Genomic DNA, 16,875 nt, shown 5'->3' with positions numbered 1-16,875 from the left:
CGCAGTCAAACATATTTATCTGAATGGAAGCTAAAAAAAAGGCTACAGGGTGTTTGTCTTTGATAAAAATCTTAATTCTCATCTGATCAGACATGTACATTGAATACACTTTCTGTGTGTTCAGACTCACAAACGCAAATAACCTCCCAATTACACTAACTACTGAACTATTTACCCATTTTACCAGTAATGAGCAATGTATAACCTTCTAATTATTATGGCCAAATTCTATTTTAATGGAATAAAATTTATGAAAAAAAACTCATACATACATGTTTTTCTCATTTATTTTCAAAATGTTTTCTTTTAAACCACTCAAGAAAAAAAAGCACAAACCATATAAAATTTTGAAGAGATTTTTAAATTTCTTCCTAAGGGCCTGAATAATCTAAGTTGGTTGTCTTATCTTTACTGTAAAAAAGCAAAAGTAAAACCTATACGTATCACAAATTATGAGATAAACCTTTACTTCTTATTTAAGCAAACATTTAAGCAAACATTTGTATTTTCCAAAATTCTATTCTGATTAATGAATGTTTTATTAATTCTTGTCACTGTTTGGTTATGTAAAATGTCTTTACAAAATAAAATCATTTAAAAAATTGAAAAATGTGCCTCTTACCGTTACTGCTATAATGGAAAAATAATTTGAACTTTTGAAAAAAAAAATCTCACTCTTTGCAAGTATTAATTTCATTCTTATTTAACCACGATTCAAGAAAAAAAAATGAGTTAATGTAAGCTTTATTTAATAACAAGCACAAATACATTCATTATAACAAATAGAACAGAAACAACTTGTATAATATAACTCAATATACCAGTACAGCTCTGAGAGGTTTGTGAAAGAATAAAAGTTTAGCATTGAACACTGAACTGTAACAGATCTCTTAGAGGATAGTAAATTCTAGAATATACCATCAAATATGCCAAGGAAAGCTTCCTCCTCTTTGCTGTGAATAATGAACAAGAAGAAATAGAGTAAAAAGCAATTATTCATTAATCAGGCAAAAATAAAATCACTTTAATAAAAGTAGAGAAGTCCCAGTCATAGCACTTTAAAACAATCACTATCAGGGCCCTGATCAAAACGTAATTCTGGATACTTGTTGTTGGTGTACTGCAATCCAATCAACTCATCTGGCTGTGTTTTATACAACGTATTTTTAAAAAGGCATAGCTTAGTTTTACTAAACACATTATTTATCTTTTACTAAACAGTGACTCCCTGTAATGACAGCGACTGTACTGGCTGCTGCAGCGCCTGGTCTTTGTGTATCATGTGACCTGCTCTGTAAGCTCTGCTAATACATCCCCAGCTAATCAAGAGCAGCTTAATCAATAACTCACTGTTTATGTTTAGTAAAGAAACATTATGTTTAGTAAAGAAAACTTTACAGTTTTGTAAAGAAATTGGGATATTTTAGGTCATATTAAAGTTTTTATTCAGGTTCATCTCTAAAAAGTTTTGATACTTTAAATCTGGTGCTGTCAAGAAAAAGTGACAGCACAGACTGTAGCATCTGGAACTTTGTTGGTCTGTTAGGTGGTATACAGTCACCATATTAATATTGACCATGTAGTATGGATGAAATTAATCAAGTTGATTTTACTGCATTGTAAATTTACACAGTTTTAATAAATGCTGATAATAACCCGTCTTAAAACACTAAGACTTGGGACGACAGATCCTGAGTGGGACATCCCTAGATTATCAGTGAGATTAGATTACCTTTTATGAAGAGGCAGGTTGGCACTGGATGTTGCATTCATTGCAGAGAAGAAATCCAACCTTCTGCTAACCTGTCCACCCAGAGTGTGTGCTGGGAGTTTTTCAGGTGTTTTCACATTGAAAACATCACTGAAAACATTTGGTCTCTACACAAAGTGAAAGACAAGAACACAATAACTGTACAACACCCACAACCAGGAACAACGATAAGAAGCAACATTGGCACTTCGGATCATGGATTGAAGGAAAATGAGCTTCACATGCTCACACCTGTTTATCCCAGTCCAGTGAAATCCTCTTTTGTGATGTGAACGACTGACTGATAGAAGAGGGTCCAACTTTCCTGATTTCAGGACTTGGATGTGAAATCAACCTAAAACCAGCATGAAATTGAAAGATGTAATTAGATGTGTGTGGTTTTATGTTATAAATTCAGCTGTAACAAGAAGCAAGACTGAATCCTTTTTTGGGGGTCTAACCTCAGTGATGTAGTGAAAGTAGTCATACAGGGCTCTGCTTGTGAGCTGCTGATCAGCACTGGTGCTGTCAAAAAATACATAATAAGTAAACTTATAGTCATTACAATTATGGAAAGCAGGGCTGTACAGATTACAGTTTTCTGGCCTATCATCGATCTTTAAAAGCCTGATTTATCATTATGATTTTGGTCTATATTGACTTTTTATTTTCTGAAGAGACGCTACATATAGAGAAAAAGTCGCATAGTTGGTGAAAGTGGGTGACTAGTGTTAATCATGCAAGTGTGCGCTCATCTCCAATCTCCAATAATTGAGAAAATTGGCAAAGATTTATTGGCGCACCTCTAATGGAGAGATATTCCAAAAGTCTTATTGGTCATAAAATACACAAAAACTTTCATAAAATAACATGAAATATATTTTTTAAATTACATTTGACTTAAAATGTAACTACCTGATATCTTGTTTTGAACATGCTGCTGCATCTGAGGCTGAAAGCTGCTTTCACATAGGGGTGGTGATGTTTCGCTGGCATTCAGCAAGTTTTCATCATCAAAATCTCTCCAGTCATCCCATTCATTTCCCAGGTCAAAGGTGACACTTGGTATTTGGAGAGATGAAGGACTTTTGTAGGGTTTTTTTTGTTCTGGCACCGCAGTGGACCAGCGCGACGAAGCTGAGCTGACTGTGCTGATCTGGTTTGGAGGCGGTCTGGAGCCCGACCCGGATTTCAGGGTCATCCACTTTGAGGAATCTGGACAGAAAAATTATATAGAAAACAGACAGGAAGTAAAATAAAATATGATTGCAGAGTTCTAGAAAAGTGGAGCATGAGATTTCAACTTGCTACATCACAAACGAGTTATTTTTTTTATTACTATAAAGAGAACAAATGTATGGCACTTAACATACATAATACATGACATCACAGAATGTGCCATATTAATAAACAAAATTAAATAGTTAAGCAGAACATCTGTACTTTGATGATAAGCAGGTGCTGCAGGAGAAGTTTGGGAAATCTCTGCCAATCCCTCAGGACCGTCTTCTGCATAGAAACAGTAATCTGAAAAACAAACAATACGACAGTAGAACAGAAAAAAATAAATGTACAGTCAAAATCAGTTAAGTACGATGGTGGGCCACTGGTCAGAAAACAAATAGAGGAGTAAATTTCTGCCTAAAAACTCTAAAACATTTTTGAGTTTCAAATGTTGAAAGTTTTCAACGGTGGTCATTATTATTTGTATTTACAAGAATGGCCAAAGATGAAAACTGGCCACAGCAGATGATCCTCTGCAGACTGATGGATCTCTCATGTTCTGTGTTACAAGGTTTGTGGAGTTTAAAATATTCTTAATGCTGCAGCTTGTTTACCTCTGTCAAAATCCTCCAGACAAACTACATCAGGCAGCTCAGCATAGTGTTCAGCTGTCAGCTCCATGTCGGCACTTTTATACCCATTTCCTGCATGCCTGCACATAAACACACAGAACAAAAGCTTGAAATAACAAAGTTTACTCACACAATGCTTGTTTTAGCATTTATCTAGCCACAACTTTTTATCAAATAGATACCAGAATAAGCTAGGGATCGTGTCTTATTGTTGTGAAAAATGAAATGAGAAAATCTGATTCTCAAAAACAAAACAAGAAATGCAGATCTGCTAGAGCTGCACAATGAGGAAACAAAAGTTTCAGTCAAAGCAGAAAAAAAGAAAAGTTGGGACAGCAAAAGCTGAAAAATATTGTCTAGTAGATCAACGACCTCATTTCTTCTTTGAAATACTAAACTTTTTGCATGTAAATATCTAGATCAAAAATGGAATATATTGGGTGTACTGATTTTTATTTTTATTATTTGGTCTCTTGTCTTAAGGTTCTCCAAGATGTTACAAGCATTTTAGTTACAAAAACTAGCTAAACAAAATTACCCAGCTCTGATGGATTGTATTTGTAATGAATGAATTAATTAATGAATGGATGAATGAAATGTAAATACCAGGAGCCAGAGGGAAGCGTTTCTCTGGGTTTGTAGGCAAACCTCTTCATGCTGACAGACAGATGCTCTTCACTCATTTTTATCTGATGATCACAAAACATGAAACATCCATAACATGAAGCTCATATGTGGCAATATTAAACTTACTATCTTACACGTAAAGGTGTTTGCACCAACACACATTCAAGGTTTTTGATAGAATGAAATGCACATGTTTTATTTAAGGATTGTTCTTATTAGAACAAAAATGAACAGAATCAATGAAAAATCTGCAGAATGTGACAAATTATTTTCTTTAATCGGTAGATTAATTGATAATTACATTGGGTTTTACATTTATGCCTTGAATGAAGAAGCCTTTCTATGTTCTTTCCTATGTTTTCTGTGTTGATACAACAGTTGATCACTAGAGTTTTGTATTTTTAGGCCTGGATTAGTCATAAGCCAGTAATAAAATGCTTAGTGAAAAATAAATATTGACAGAAAAGCATAACCTTGGAAACTGTCTGGACTAAAAGTAAAAGAGTAGTTCATTTCCAAACCCTGAAAAGTCTTTCAGAACAACTACAACAAAGTTATAAAGCTATGATAGACCTAACATTTAAGCAGAGAGACAGTGCAAAAATCTTCTTGTCTACCTTAAGGCGTTTGACAGGGGTCTGTGCAAGTACATCAGATCTGTTCCTCAGGTCCTCCAAGTAAGAGGAGAAGCTGGATTCATGGTTGGCTGACCTTTTCTGTCCTACAGCAACACCTACTTTACCTAAGGAGGAAATACAGAGGGGTCAACACAAAACTGACAAAAGGAAACATGTAAATTACACAGGCAGACACATAAAATGGGAAAAGTTATATGATTTACTCACAGCAGTCATGAGCACAGAGGTTCTTATTTTTGCAGAAATGATTGCACTGTCTTTTACTGGCTGAGTCTGATCACACACACACATAGAAAAAAAAGTCAGCTCTCTGCATTGATGTATGGAATAAAAACTATTTTACCTTCTGGCATCAACCAAAACCATCATTATTAAACTACTTTATATTACCTTGCTTTGCAGATGAGGTTTTTTGAGTCTCAGAGCAGTGTGAGTGTTGAGCTCTTTGTCCAACAAGATTATCTGTTTTGCTTTGTGGAATTTCAGTCTCAAGATTTTGGGCTGCAGCAGAGTAGTACACAGGAAACCTCAGCTGGATGTCCAGACCCACTGCAAAGAACGAAAAAGTCAAGTTTAACGAGCTCTGAAAATTCTACTGTTTTTATGAACGTCTACATTTACCAAAAAAAAAAAAAAAGAGCTGTGACTGTAATTATTTCCTAACACTGAATTTTCACCTACAGAATAAATGTTTCCAAATTACAGATTTATATGAGTGAACTGTGAACAAGGTATATTCCCTGTTCACCTCTAACATGTGAGAGAAAAAAACTTTTGAAATGTTTGTTGATATATTTCTAAGTAGAAATGTATCTAAAGATATTTCCGTAGTTTACCATATTCTGAGCTGATGAGGTTGACACTGATCTCATTTCCTTTGGAAGCCTTTGGCACATCTACCTTTTTGGTCCAGCTACCAGACTTGAGCAGCAACGAGTCCCTGATAAACAGAGATGAAAACACCCTTTTTAGGCCAGCTTTAGTCTGGCTTAAACTCCAGTTGTGTTTTAGTACAGCAACATTAACCAATGGGAGCGTTTCTCACTTGAGTTTGTGTAGAATGACTACATGGTTTTCAGAGTTGCCAATGATCAGAGAAACGTAGTGATGATCTGGAGCTGTTCTCCTGGACAGCAGCTGGGCTTGGTTTTGTAGGGTCACCTTTACCACAATCTCAGCTGTGGTACTGCTGTACCTGGGCAGCTACAAAAAAAACAAGAAGCTTAAAGACAGAAGTGCGGCGATAACAGAGGTTGAAATCATTAGTTTAGGATCGAAATCTATTCTGAAGTAATCAAAATGGAATAATTCAGTAAAAAAGGAGGGAACAGAAAGTTCTCTATTTACTCTGTTTTGGCTATCCTCGCCTAGAAGTCATATTTACACAAAACTAAAAACTGGAGCTCAAAACAACAACAAAAAGTTTCGCAGTAACAAAAAGTCAGAGGTGTTTAATTGCTGCATTTGATTCGCCTGCAGGTCAGAGCTTGGAACTGGGAATGAGTTCAGCGTGTTCTAGCTGCAAGTCGAAAACCATTAAGAATTCCCATCTGTGTTGGTGCTAACCGCTACTACAAACACAGGCTGATAATAACATACCACATGTCCAAACTCTTTTCTCACTTCTATTGTTTTTGATCAAAAAAGGGAACATTTTGTACATTATTTTAATGATCCTACTCCCTCTCTATTTCTTTGGATCAAATATGCAATTATTAATAAGTGAACAGTATTTTTTTATTTCTTAAGTTTGCTGTTACTGTACAGTGTATTATTCTTAGTGCTGTTTTGAATATTTTTATTTTTGTGTCAATCTATATGCTACAATTTGCCTTCTGTCACTTTGCTGCTGAGAACCAATAAGGCTTATTCTATTCTATTCTATTCTATTCTATTCTATTCTATTCTATTCTATTCTATTCTATTCTATTCTATTCTATTCTATTTTATCTTGTTCATAATAGAATAGAATAGAATTTATGACTTTTAGATTTAGTCATAAATCTAAAAAAATCATATTTACACTTTACAACTATCACTACATTCTATATGTCCAGCGGCAGCCATGTTGGATACTAAACTTGAAGTTCATGAAATTTTACAGATTCCTTTGTCTTTACTAAAGTGAATTAAGAGAATTTTAATAAAATGTTTCTTAATCAAACAGAAAAGAAATTCTGGGTAGGAAATGTATCCTTTAAAAAACATAAAATAATTCAAATGAATACAAAGATGCTTTTCAGATTCTTGTTGCTGTGAGGCTCACCTGTTCCAGGTTAATGTCGTACTTTGGAAGATGAACGACAGATTCTCTGATTTGGTTTCCAAATGGCGGATGTCTGTTAAGAATCTGCATTGAGACAAAAAATAGTTATTAGCAGAAAATGAGGCAAAACGTTAAAATTAAAACAAGTTTCAAATGAAAAAAAAAACTTTAATTATAAGCAGTCACTAAACTTACAGTCATATTCTAATTCAAAAAATTTGAAAGTGCATTCAGACGAGGCTTGAAAATAACCTCCTAAAAGTAGGTACTAAACATACTTTTCACTAAGCTCACATTACTTTATTAAACATGTTTTATTTTATTGGTCTGATGTCTAATTTTAAATGTCCTGCTTTTATTAGCTGTCAGTGGTAAAATCATCATAACTAACAGAAGAAAGGCTGTAATTAATCTATATAATGTGTTTCACTTAGTTATTTAAGTTCCTGAAATAAATTAATTTTTCAATAATATTCTAATTTATTGAATGGGTCTGTATATCAGTGCAGTGAAACACACAACAGCGTATGGTTGTCAGAGGTTTCCAGTAAAAACGTTAGAGTGGCTGACCAGCTCCAGCTCTCTGGGGTTGGTTTGCTCTATTTTGCTGAAACTGGTGAGGCCAGCATTCACCATCGCTGTTGACAGAGTCAAACCTGAAGGACGGTGTGACACAGAAAAACATCAAGTTTAAGTTAATAACGTAGAAATTTAGGCATAAAATGGTCATGTATGGGAAGTCTTATAATAAATTTTAGTAATGTAGTCCTGAAGTTCATCATTTTATGATGCATAGTGTGGCAATGCACTGACCTATCTTCTCCATCTGTTTGGAAACAAAAGGTGAGTTTTCCCACAGCTTAGCTCTAAAGCACTTAGCTAAGATCAGGGAGTTAAGTGCAGCACAAAACCCAGTCTTAGATTGCTGAGTAAGAAACTCTGACAGGCCTGTTGAGAAGAAAACACAAGATAAGTCAGAAAAAAAGGCCTCTGCAAAGAAAAAGAAAAAGAAAAAAAACTGTTTACTTTTTGCCATTTTTTATACTCACATTTGCTGATTCGCATCCCGATTCTAAAGATCTTTGCAGTCTCTTGTGTAAGACCAAAGTCTTGAATTGAGATAGAGCTCAACTGAGCCTGAATTAAGCTACAAGAAAACATGGATCAGAACCATCAAAGTTCTTGAGACGAACATCTTTATATGATATTCTACCATAACACACCCACCAGTTCACTTTCATCTCGCTGGTTTTGATCTTTCCCTCAAGTGGAAATCTAAAAGATTAGATCCAACAATCTAACACTGCTATTACTGTATCTGGTGAGACATACATCAAGAACATGTTTTGATGCGATACTTTATAATCCTTCAAAGGCGTCTGACCTGATGGTGGCCCTGTTCTTGTCTCTGTTCAAGGTGTTCAGGGTTTTCTTCTCATTTACTCTCAACTGAACGTCCCTGAACTCCTTGCTCTTTGACACCAGGTCAACCTGCGCACAGAATGCCAAAGACTTTTAAACTGGATACATTTTTGCATTGCCACCCTTTAGTGAAAGTGCTCTCTAAAATATTTGCACCAACAGAAGTCCTGTTTTAAGTCAAAACACACAGAATGGGGATTTTTTTCCCCTGCAGCACAGAGAACCTACCAGGTCAGGCAGTGTTTCGCTGCCGGTTACTTTGGTGAACAGCTGCACTGTTTCAAAGGCTACACAGTACCTCGCCATCAACCTACCAGCTTCTGTTAAAATACAAGAAGCGTCTTCAGATAAAAACATAGAAACTCCTTTCAAAGCACTAAGTTACCATGCTATGTTTCTCCACCTGTGGGTTTGATGTTGATATCCTCATCCATGGTGATCAAATCAATGGCCGACAGAGAGTTGAGGGTCTTCAGACACAGTTCTGAAAAAGACAGGATAATCCAACTGGGAAACACTGTATTTGAAGGGGTGTGCATAAGAATATCATGACACTGTCATAAGTATGACAAAAACATCTGTAGTGAACATGAGGAAGTCTTCGTAAATGTTTATGACAGTTGTCATTAAGTGTCACTCGGTAAATACTAACATTTTCAATACAAAATTTTGCATTAAAAGTCTCAACTTTACATTAAAAGTGACACTTTTAATAAAAAATAAAAGTGTTAATCTGGTCCCAGTTTTGCAGTGACATTTTGCATTAAAAGTGTCATTTTTAATGCAAATTAAAAGTAACATTAATTACGAAATGACACTCAATGACAACTGTCATGAACATTCATGAAGACTCCTTCATGTTCATTAAAGGTGTTCTGTCATGTTTATGTCATTACATGTCATATTAGTCTTTTGCTCGCCCTTCAAATAAAGTGTTACCTCAAACTTTACCTTTGACTAGAAGAATACTTTTAGCACTTTGCTAATATCTGGTATTATTTTGATCAGTTTCAATGTATTTGCAGGTAATTGATCAGTCAGCGCTCACCTTGCAACTTTGCTTCAATACCATAGCTGTCTAAGTTGGCTGAGAAACCTGAGTAGAAAGTGAGAACATAAAGGAGTAAACATCATACTTTATTATATTTATTGTATTTATGCTAAACATCAGATGTCTGTATCAGTATCAAAAGTGAAAAGAGTGGATTGGTGCATCCCTAGTTTTAACATGAGAAAAAGGATGTGTATGCAAGGCACTGAGGAAGATAAACACTTGATTTGAATTTATGGGGCTGACCGTAGTGAGACGGGTTCTTAAGGGCTCTGATGTACAGGAAGGTGGAGCGTATCCAGTCGAGAGCCATGTTGACATCACTGATGGTCTGGAGAACAATCTCAGCATTCAGGTGTTCCACCAGGTGACTATGTAAGCTACAGGAGCACAGTGTGTTATAATATGATCTGTATTGTGGGTATGCTTCTGCAGGAAAGAAGGACAGAGAAAAAAAAAAAAGGAGGGGGGGGGAGTAAAAACAAGCATGTCTTTGTCCTACCTGCTCTCAGTGATCTCTATACCATTCATAAGTTTCATGTATTTCTCTCTGGTGTGAACCTTGGTCATGATCACTGCAGTTGCTGATGTATCAAACTAAGGGGTTGAAATGCAGTGAGAAAGAAGATGTAAAATGTCATTGTATAAAAAAAAAAAAAAAAAAAAAAACAATAAACATTGCAGTGAGAACAAAAAAACGGAAAGAGTCCCTCAAGTTTTAACTGTGTTGGTACCTGAGGCCGACCCGCCCGGCCAATCATCTGCAGGATGTCAGCCTCGCTGTACTCTTCACAGGAGCCGGCAACATACTGCATCGTTGACTTGATGACCACCAGGTGAGCAGGAAGGTTCACCCCCATAGCCAGAGTCCGGGTTGTAACTGGGACGTCACACACAGCAGGGCACCTTAAATTATTCAGCCTTCTCTACCAATTAGGTTTATGGGCAAAATTCTAACTGACCAATGTGTTTGCGATAAACAAATTACATAACAGCTTAAACAGGTAAGTAAAACTATTTAAATTATTAAAATAAACAATTTAAACATGGATTTGATCCAAATTCAACAGTAAATCTTTTAAGTACTGTAATCTCAAAATTATTCAAACCCCTAAATAATATTCTTCATAAGTCTGGGTCCACACCTGATCCCTCAACGCTTTGATTAGCTACATCAGGTCTGTTGGCTTTAAAAGGGAGGGGTACTTTGCAAAAGATTGTTTTTGAACTCATCAAATACATATCTGGAGTGTTGCTTTGATTTGAGAAATTATTTAATCCCCATGACAACCATTTGGGGTCGTCTGCTCCTACAAAGCACCACATATTTACCCAAAGCTCCACCTTGAAGTTTTAGGCCCCAGCTGAGCTCTCGGCCTACAGAGCAGCTCTCCCTCAGGACTCCCCCACTCAGCTCCTCCAGACTAGTGGCAGCAGCAATTCGCAAACACTGAGTAGAACTGCGCATCTGCTGAGCTCATTATAGGAATTACATTAAACAGCATTATGGAGAAGCATTGTTGTGATGACATGCTGATGGCGTAGTGTCAGGAAGAGTAGGGGCTTCTTAAAGAGACAAAAGTTAATTTTAAAGCGTCAGATGCAACTAAAATGCAAATTTAGCTGTGGGGGTTGAACAATTTTAAGCGTACCTGTAAAATGTACCCACATACTGCAGTTTTCTCATCATTTTGTAGAAGAATGATGAAAGACAAGTACAATAAACTCCTATGACCTATAGACCTTGTATTTACTCTTACATAGGACAGGCAGGTCTCCCAGGGTGAAGGCCTCTTCTACCAGCTTCCTGTCAGACAAGTCAACGCCTGCATGGTGGTAACCAACTCCTAACATCATCAGATCTGGGCCAAAAGATCAACACAAAATGTTTTATGTAAACACATGTGGGTTTTGTCAGATGATCCAGTCTTTAACAGGTTTATGTTTCACTTCTGAGTTATTAAAAAAAAGGTAATTTAACAAAATAGGTGACAGTTATTAAGCAACAAAGTTTTAGAGCAGTTCAAAGGAGCTGCTAATTAAATGGGCCATCAAGCAATACAACTACACTGCATTATTACTACTTTTATGCATCGGCATATAATAGTTTCCCAAATGCTTGGTTTAACATGTTGCAAGGTACATTACCTCTCAGTTTTGAATCCAGAATAGAGTTTGCATATTTCATCAACCTGCAAGGTCAATAAGATCTCATAAGCACAGCAGAGTAACCTGTAATACTCTAAAGAAATCTAAAACATATTGTTATTAAACGATTTGCACACATAAAGACATCAGAACGGTGCACCTTTGCTTGTGTTCAAAGCTCATTATGAATCGGGCATCCTTGGCCAGAACTGCAGCCGACTGCTGAGCTCCTTTCCTTGTTGAGCAAAACTACAAAAAGCAAGAGAGGTAAAATGACAGGAGCAGTAACCAGAAACAGGGGAAAAGTAATCCTTTAAACTAAAAGAGTATTGCCACCTTCTATAAAGTCATGTAAATAATGACGACACTGCACCACAGACTTTTAATTTACACAGTTGTTAATAAGACTAGATCAATCATATTTTTTCACAGGACTGTATAAACATGAGAGATATAGATTGATATATAAAATAGTATATCATGATATATAATCAGTATTTCCTCACTAATCTACAAGTTGCATTTCTACAGTTGCTCATCCACAATAGTTAGCTGTTCTACCCCTTTCTTTATTTTCTGCTTAGTTTGGTAATTTTTCATAAAACCAGTGGGTTTTATATTTGCCCTTCTGTTTTTAACCTCTGCAAGCCGCTTTACTTTACACCTGTCTGTATGAATACTGCTAACTAGTAAAGCTTGATTGATAAATAATAACTTACCCTTTACATTGCCATTCAAGGATTACATGAAAACACAAAAAGCATTAACTAACTGTCACCTGCTCCACTTACCACTAGCGTAGGCTTCTGGTCAGAGTATGTCTGTATTATGTTGGCCATCTTGTAGTTGAGAGATAAATCAAACTTGAACTCTGTTTGTGTCCCACTGCAGGGGAATCCCAGGACCACCTTCCGAAGCTTTACTGGACGGTGGCTCTCATCCATACTCAGATAGGAGGCCGGCTCGCTCCCATTGGACAGCCAGTCAGCTATCTAATAACACAAGCAGTTCTGAAGTCAGTCACAAATTACTGACGCTGCCAAGACAGCTCTCTAACTGAATATGTTTCTTTGTGACACTTACGTCACATATGTTGGGGATTGTGGCCGACACAGCCACTAATCTCATTGTGATGCCTCCCTCTGGGTTCTGAGATGTCCTGTATGAATTCACTGCCTTCATTCTGCTCACCACCACTTCCAACGTGGCGCCACGGGTTGCATCCTTCACCACATGAACCTGGAAATAATTTTTTTTAATGCTGATTAAATCCAGGAACCTGTCTGGGATTTAACAGGAGGTTGACCAAATCTTTTTTATTGTATATATTTTATTAACAATAGATGCAGCTAAAGATTTCCGAAACATACAATGCTTTTGTCATGATGTGAGGTTGAGAGTGGTGAGGGAAACACAGGCAGGCCCAGGTTGTCATGATGAAAGTGGATTTTTAATAATGAAGACACAGGTAGCAATGAGCAAACAGCGACAGATGACAAACAAACCATAGATGAGGAACACAGACAACAGGTGGGACTAAATACACAGGGAGGGTAATCACAAAAACGAGACATAGCTGGGAACAATCAGGACGGCACAGAGACTCACAGGGGAAAACAGGACACAGAAAACCTCAAACTAACACACAGAAAACAGTATTCAAACCCTTTCCACTTTTTTATTATGCCTCAGTCAGAGATTCGACCCAAAGAACATCTCTGGAAAGGCCTACAAAAACAGGCTGCCTATGAACGCAACCAATCCAATTTTACTGAGTTGAGATGCAGTTTCTTATAATAGTGACATTGATCATCCACCAACTAGCAGATAAAAAGGCACTATTCATTTTTACAAGTGACGCACATTGTGAAATAAGTGATATTACACACTGACCTCGTCAATAAGGAAGAGTCTAACAAGCTGCAGCAGAGAATTATCCTTCCATTTCCTTGTCATGCTGTCCCACTTCTCCTAGTAACGAAACACAGCAATGTTTTAACTACTGAGGGAAAAAACGATGGTTTTACATATCAGAGGTTTACTTTTGGTGCTCTCGTTTGAGTAGCATCACACACAGGCGTGGTCAGGATGATGTGGGAGTCATGAATCTCGAACAAGTCATCGATCTCTGTGTCACCGGTCAGCTCCTTGCAGGTCAGCCCCAGAGGACCGAACTTCTTGCTCCAGCTGTCATAACACTGGCTGCAGAGCGCTTTGATGGGAGCCACTGAGGAGAACAAACACAAAGTCTGCCCACCAGAAACAAATTTATCATTTTATTTCTATATGTGTTTTGCATTTTAACACAAATCCCAAAGGAAAATATTATTTTGATGCATTATTTTAGCAAACGGTTGGACTTTTATTATTATTATTAATATTATTATTATTATTATAACAGTTACTTAGAAACTGTTTAGTACTAATTACTTTTACAAATTTAGAGCATTCTTAGAAAGGCCAGAGAATACTTGCTTATATTTATCTAGCAATATACTTACTTAGCAACCCAGAACAGGGATTAAAACAAACTTAGCATCCAGGAAAACTACCTTAGCAACTACTTTTCAGACTCCTATTCAAACCCAGAAAAGGAATTAGGCCTTATACTTACTTATACTTATCTAGCAAACCTGAATAAGAGTATCTAGTTTATATACTTTGGATCAACATTATTAGATTATTTTTCTTCCTTTGCTCTGTCTTTTGGTTTGTCATGTTGTTTGTATTTCCTTTAGTTCATGTAAAGCACTTTTAATTTCCTTGTTGCTGAAAATGTGCTATATAAATAAAATTACTTTACCTTGCCTTACAATGATGTTGTGTGCATACTAAAACTGAACTGATCAGGCATTTCTTGGTCGATGCCTATTTTTTATTTTATTTTTTTACATCTGACCTGCTGTTTCTGATTTTGAACAATTTTGTTTTTAAGGACTAAGTACAACAGAAAATGAAAAATTGTGATTGTTCTAATTCATATCTTAAAGCATACTAACTTTTCTTGACTGTCACTAAGCTTAAAAAAAGCCCATCAAAGTTCATGCTGTTGCTTGGTGGGTTTATAGACTAAAAGTAGTGGGAGTTTGTTGGCCTAGCCTATTTCCTGAATAAGAAAATAAACTTCAGGTTTACAGAATTTGATGTGCTGCATATATTTGTAACCAATCAGATCCAACCATAGAGAAAATTGGCCTATATATTGGTCTCACTATACACAGCTTTGACATCTCTCCATGGTTCCTGAGTCTCCATTAACAGGCGAATGATGGCGAGCTCAAACAGAACCGTTTTCCCCGATCCAGTCGGAGCACAGGCTACAAAGTTCTTGTTTGTATAAAGAACCTGCAAACACAGCAACAATTATAATAATATTATGTTATTTATCTTATTTAGCAATATGTTTGTATGGTTTCTTTTAACACTCACATCATCCAGAGCTTTGGATTGGACGTAATTGAAAAAGGGGAACTCGCTAAAGATGGATCTGAATTTCACTGCTGTGTTGCACGTTTCAGGAAATCACTCCGCTTGTTTCCAGCGTAATTAAGAGGTGGACAAGTAATTTCCAAAAGTCTTTATGTACATGAAACGAACAGGAAAGGATACGGATTTCTGACACGGGACGCAGAACTTCAGAGCCAGAAGATCCTAAAATGGAAGAAACCAAAGAAGATGTTTGTTTACAGCCACATTATTTGCACAGCAAAACACAAAATTTTACCAAGTTTCTGGCTTGGAAAAAAAAATTACTTCAAAGTAAGTCTTTAGCAAGTTGTAGAAGCTTGATTCAAGTAAATAATTATGTAATATTGATCAAAAAGTAGATTTTATTAGTTATAACAATACATTTTTCCCATGTTGTAAAAAAAAATGTTGCCAGTGGAACTACTCTCTTTCATCAATATTAAGGAATTATATACTTAAAACATGCTCATATGTCTCCTTGAAAAGTTACTTACAAGTTAGTTTTGTCTCATTTCAAGTGTACCAAAAGTATTTGCACTATAAACTTCAAGATCTTATGTTTTGGAAGTGAATATTTTAATAAGATATGCGAATCAAACTAAATGCAAATATTCTTTTAAGAATCAGTGAGTTCAGAAGCTCCATTGTATTACTGTCTACAGCTTCAAGTGGTTACCACCTAGTGACCAGTTGGTTTCATTACAATGAAGCAGTCAATGAAGGGAGCTCACATTATAACGCCTCATCTTACCCAGACACACTATGGCAGCTTCTGCCACAGTCAGTAATGGGAATACTTATCATTACGGGTGTTATTTGATAAACAGCGAGTGTGTCAGTGTGTCAGTGTTGAGCAGAACCTTGTATGTGCAGCGGTTGAGGCGTCATGGGTGGAACGAAGGCTCTCTTTGCACCTTTGTCCAGCGTTTCTGCATGTGGAGCCTGCTGCAGGGGTCGCACACTCACCGCAGACGAGCAGGAGAACGGAGGAGCCGCTTTACCGACAGCAGCCTGTGGTAGTTGGAGAGCAGGAGGCACGGTTGCCATGGCAACCGGGCTGAGAAAAGTTTGAGGTCTGGATGTTTTCTCGCCGCCGCCGCTGCCATTCCCGCTGCGAGACTTGAGGTCAACGTTGGTCGACAAATCACCTGCGTCGCTCAGCGTAGGACTCCTGAACAAGCTGTTGATTGTGGAAGGAGAGAAACTGAAGCAACAGCAGGAAGGTAGAGGGAGAAGAACGACTGCTGCTGAGCCGTAACAGAGAGGAGAAAGCATTCAGGCGTCTGGCTTCCAAGACCAGTATGGAGGATGGCTAAACATCATCTTGTGTTCTTTTGCAAAACTCTGAGAATATATACAGCACACCTACTTTAAGGAATCAGCAATATATTTTAATGTTCCACATGGCTCTGTTGCAATAAATCAATTAATCATATAATAAATTAAAACAAGCTGCTCGATAATTTTCATTTGAATGATTTGTGGTTTTTGTCTCTCTTTCTACCTAAAACTGGAGGACAAAAGACTTCAGTCTGGTGCTTTGGTCTCAATGAGTCCTTTTATTGGAGGACAATTTTGTTTACAGAGGCTTCACAATTCATGTTATTTGTTGTTTCTGTTGCTTTGTTTAATTATTTTTGATATTTAAA

The 16,875-nt window shown here is 36.8% G+C and overlaps 1 protein-coding gene across 1 annotated transcript in view; it reads right to left on the bottom strand.

The window, feature by feature from the left end:
* Nucleotides 1-728: 728 nt before the first annotated feature.
* The window catches only part of hfm1 (helicase for meiosis 1), a 19,935-nt gene continuing 3,788 nt past the window's right edge, over nucleotides 729-16,875 (bottom strand). The window contains exons 4-38 of the mRNA XM_088014394.1: nucleotides 16,087-16,406; nucleotides 15,368-15,409; nucleotides 15,188-15,258; nucleotides 14,971-15,103; nucleotides 13,834-13,985; nucleotides 13,652-13,729; nucleotides 12,842-12,997; nucleotides 12,550-12,750; nucleotides 11,919-12,007; nucleotides 11,759-11,802; nucleotides 11,371-11,472; nucleotides 10,345-10,490; nucleotides 10,113-10,207; nucleotides 9,857-9,990; nucleotides 9,608-9,655; nucleotides 8,963-9,043; nucleotides 8,788-8,879; nucleotides 8,522-8,628; nucleotides 8,365-8,412; nucleotides 8,187-8,284; nucleotides 7,951-8,085; nucleotides 7,708-7,793; nucleotides 7,138-7,221; nucleotides 5,917-6,074; nucleotides 5,708-5,811; nucleotides 5,262-5,420; nucleotides 5,079-5,144; nucleotides 4,851-4,975; nucleotides 4,213-4,295; nucleotides 3,589-3,686; nucleotides 2,666-2,965; nucleotides 2,212-2,275; nucleotides 2,003-2,087; nucleotides 1,733-1,878; nucleotides 729-953 (exon numbers count right to left, since the gene is read on the bottom strand). Of these exons, the coding sequence (XP_087870520.1) occupies nucleotides 908-953; nucleotides 1,733-1,878; nucleotides 2,003-2,087; nucleotides 2,212-2,275; nucleotides 2,666-2,965; nucleotides 3,589-3,686; nucleotides 4,213-4,295; nucleotides 4,851-4,975; nucleotides 5,079-5,144; nucleotides 5,262-5,420; nucleotides 5,708-5,811; nucleotides 5,917-6,074; nucleotides 7,138-7,221; nucleotides 7,708-7,793; nucleotides 7,951-8,085; nucleotides 8,187-8,284; nucleotides 8,365-8,412; nucleotides 8,522-8,628; nucleotides 8,788-8,879; nucleotides 8,963-9,043; nucleotides 9,608-9,655; nucleotides 9,857-9,990; nucleotides 10,113-10,207; nucleotides 10,345-10,490; nucleotides 11,371-11,472; nucleotides 11,759-11,802; nucleotides 11,919-12,007; nucleotides 12,550-12,750; nucleotides 12,842-12,997; nucleotides 13,652-13,729; nucleotides 13,834-13,985; nucleotides 14,971-15,103; nucleotides 15,188-15,258; nucleotides 15,368-15,409; nucleotides 16,087-16,406 (3,976 nt within the window). The 3' untranslated portion in view covers nucleotides 729-907. The remainder of the gene's footprint in view (nucleotides 954-1,732; nucleotides 1,879-2,002; nucleotides 2,088-2,211; nucleotides 2,276-2,665; nucleotides 2,966-3,588; nucleotides 3,687-4,212; nucleotides 4,296-4,850; nucleotides 4,976-5,078; nucleotides 5,145-5,261; nucleotides 5,421-5,707; nucleotides 5,812-5,916; nucleotides 6,075-7,137; nucleotides 7,222-7,707; nucleotides 7,794-7,950; nucleotides 8,086-8,186; nucleotides 8,285-8,364; nucleotides 8,413-8,521; nucleotides 8,629-8,787; nucleotides 8,880-8,962; nucleotides 9,044-9,607; nucleotides 9,656-9,856; nucleotides 9,991-10,112; nucleotides 10,208-10,344; nucleotides 10,491-11,370; nucleotides 11,473-11,758; nucleotides 11,803-11,918; nucleotides 12,008-12,549; nucleotides 12,751-12,841; nucleotides 12,998-13,651; nucleotides 13,730-13,833; nucleotides 13,986-14,970; nucleotides 15,104-15,187; nucleotides 15,259-15,367; nucleotides 15,410-16,086; nucleotides 16,407-16,875) is intronic.

The sequence above is a fragment of the Poecilia mexicana genome, unplaced genomic scaffold, assembly GCF_051168715.1.
Source record: "Poecilia mexicana isolate PSO_F unplaced genomic scaffold, ASM5116871v1 scaffold_17, whole genome shotgun sequence".
NCBI classification, from domain to species: Eukaryota; Metazoa; Chordata; class Actinopteri; order Cyprinodontiformes; family Poeciliidae; genus Poecilia; species Poecilia mexicana.
The sequence above is the reverse complement of the archived record's forward strand: the minus strand, read 5'-3'. Positions and strand labels throughout refer to the sequence as shown.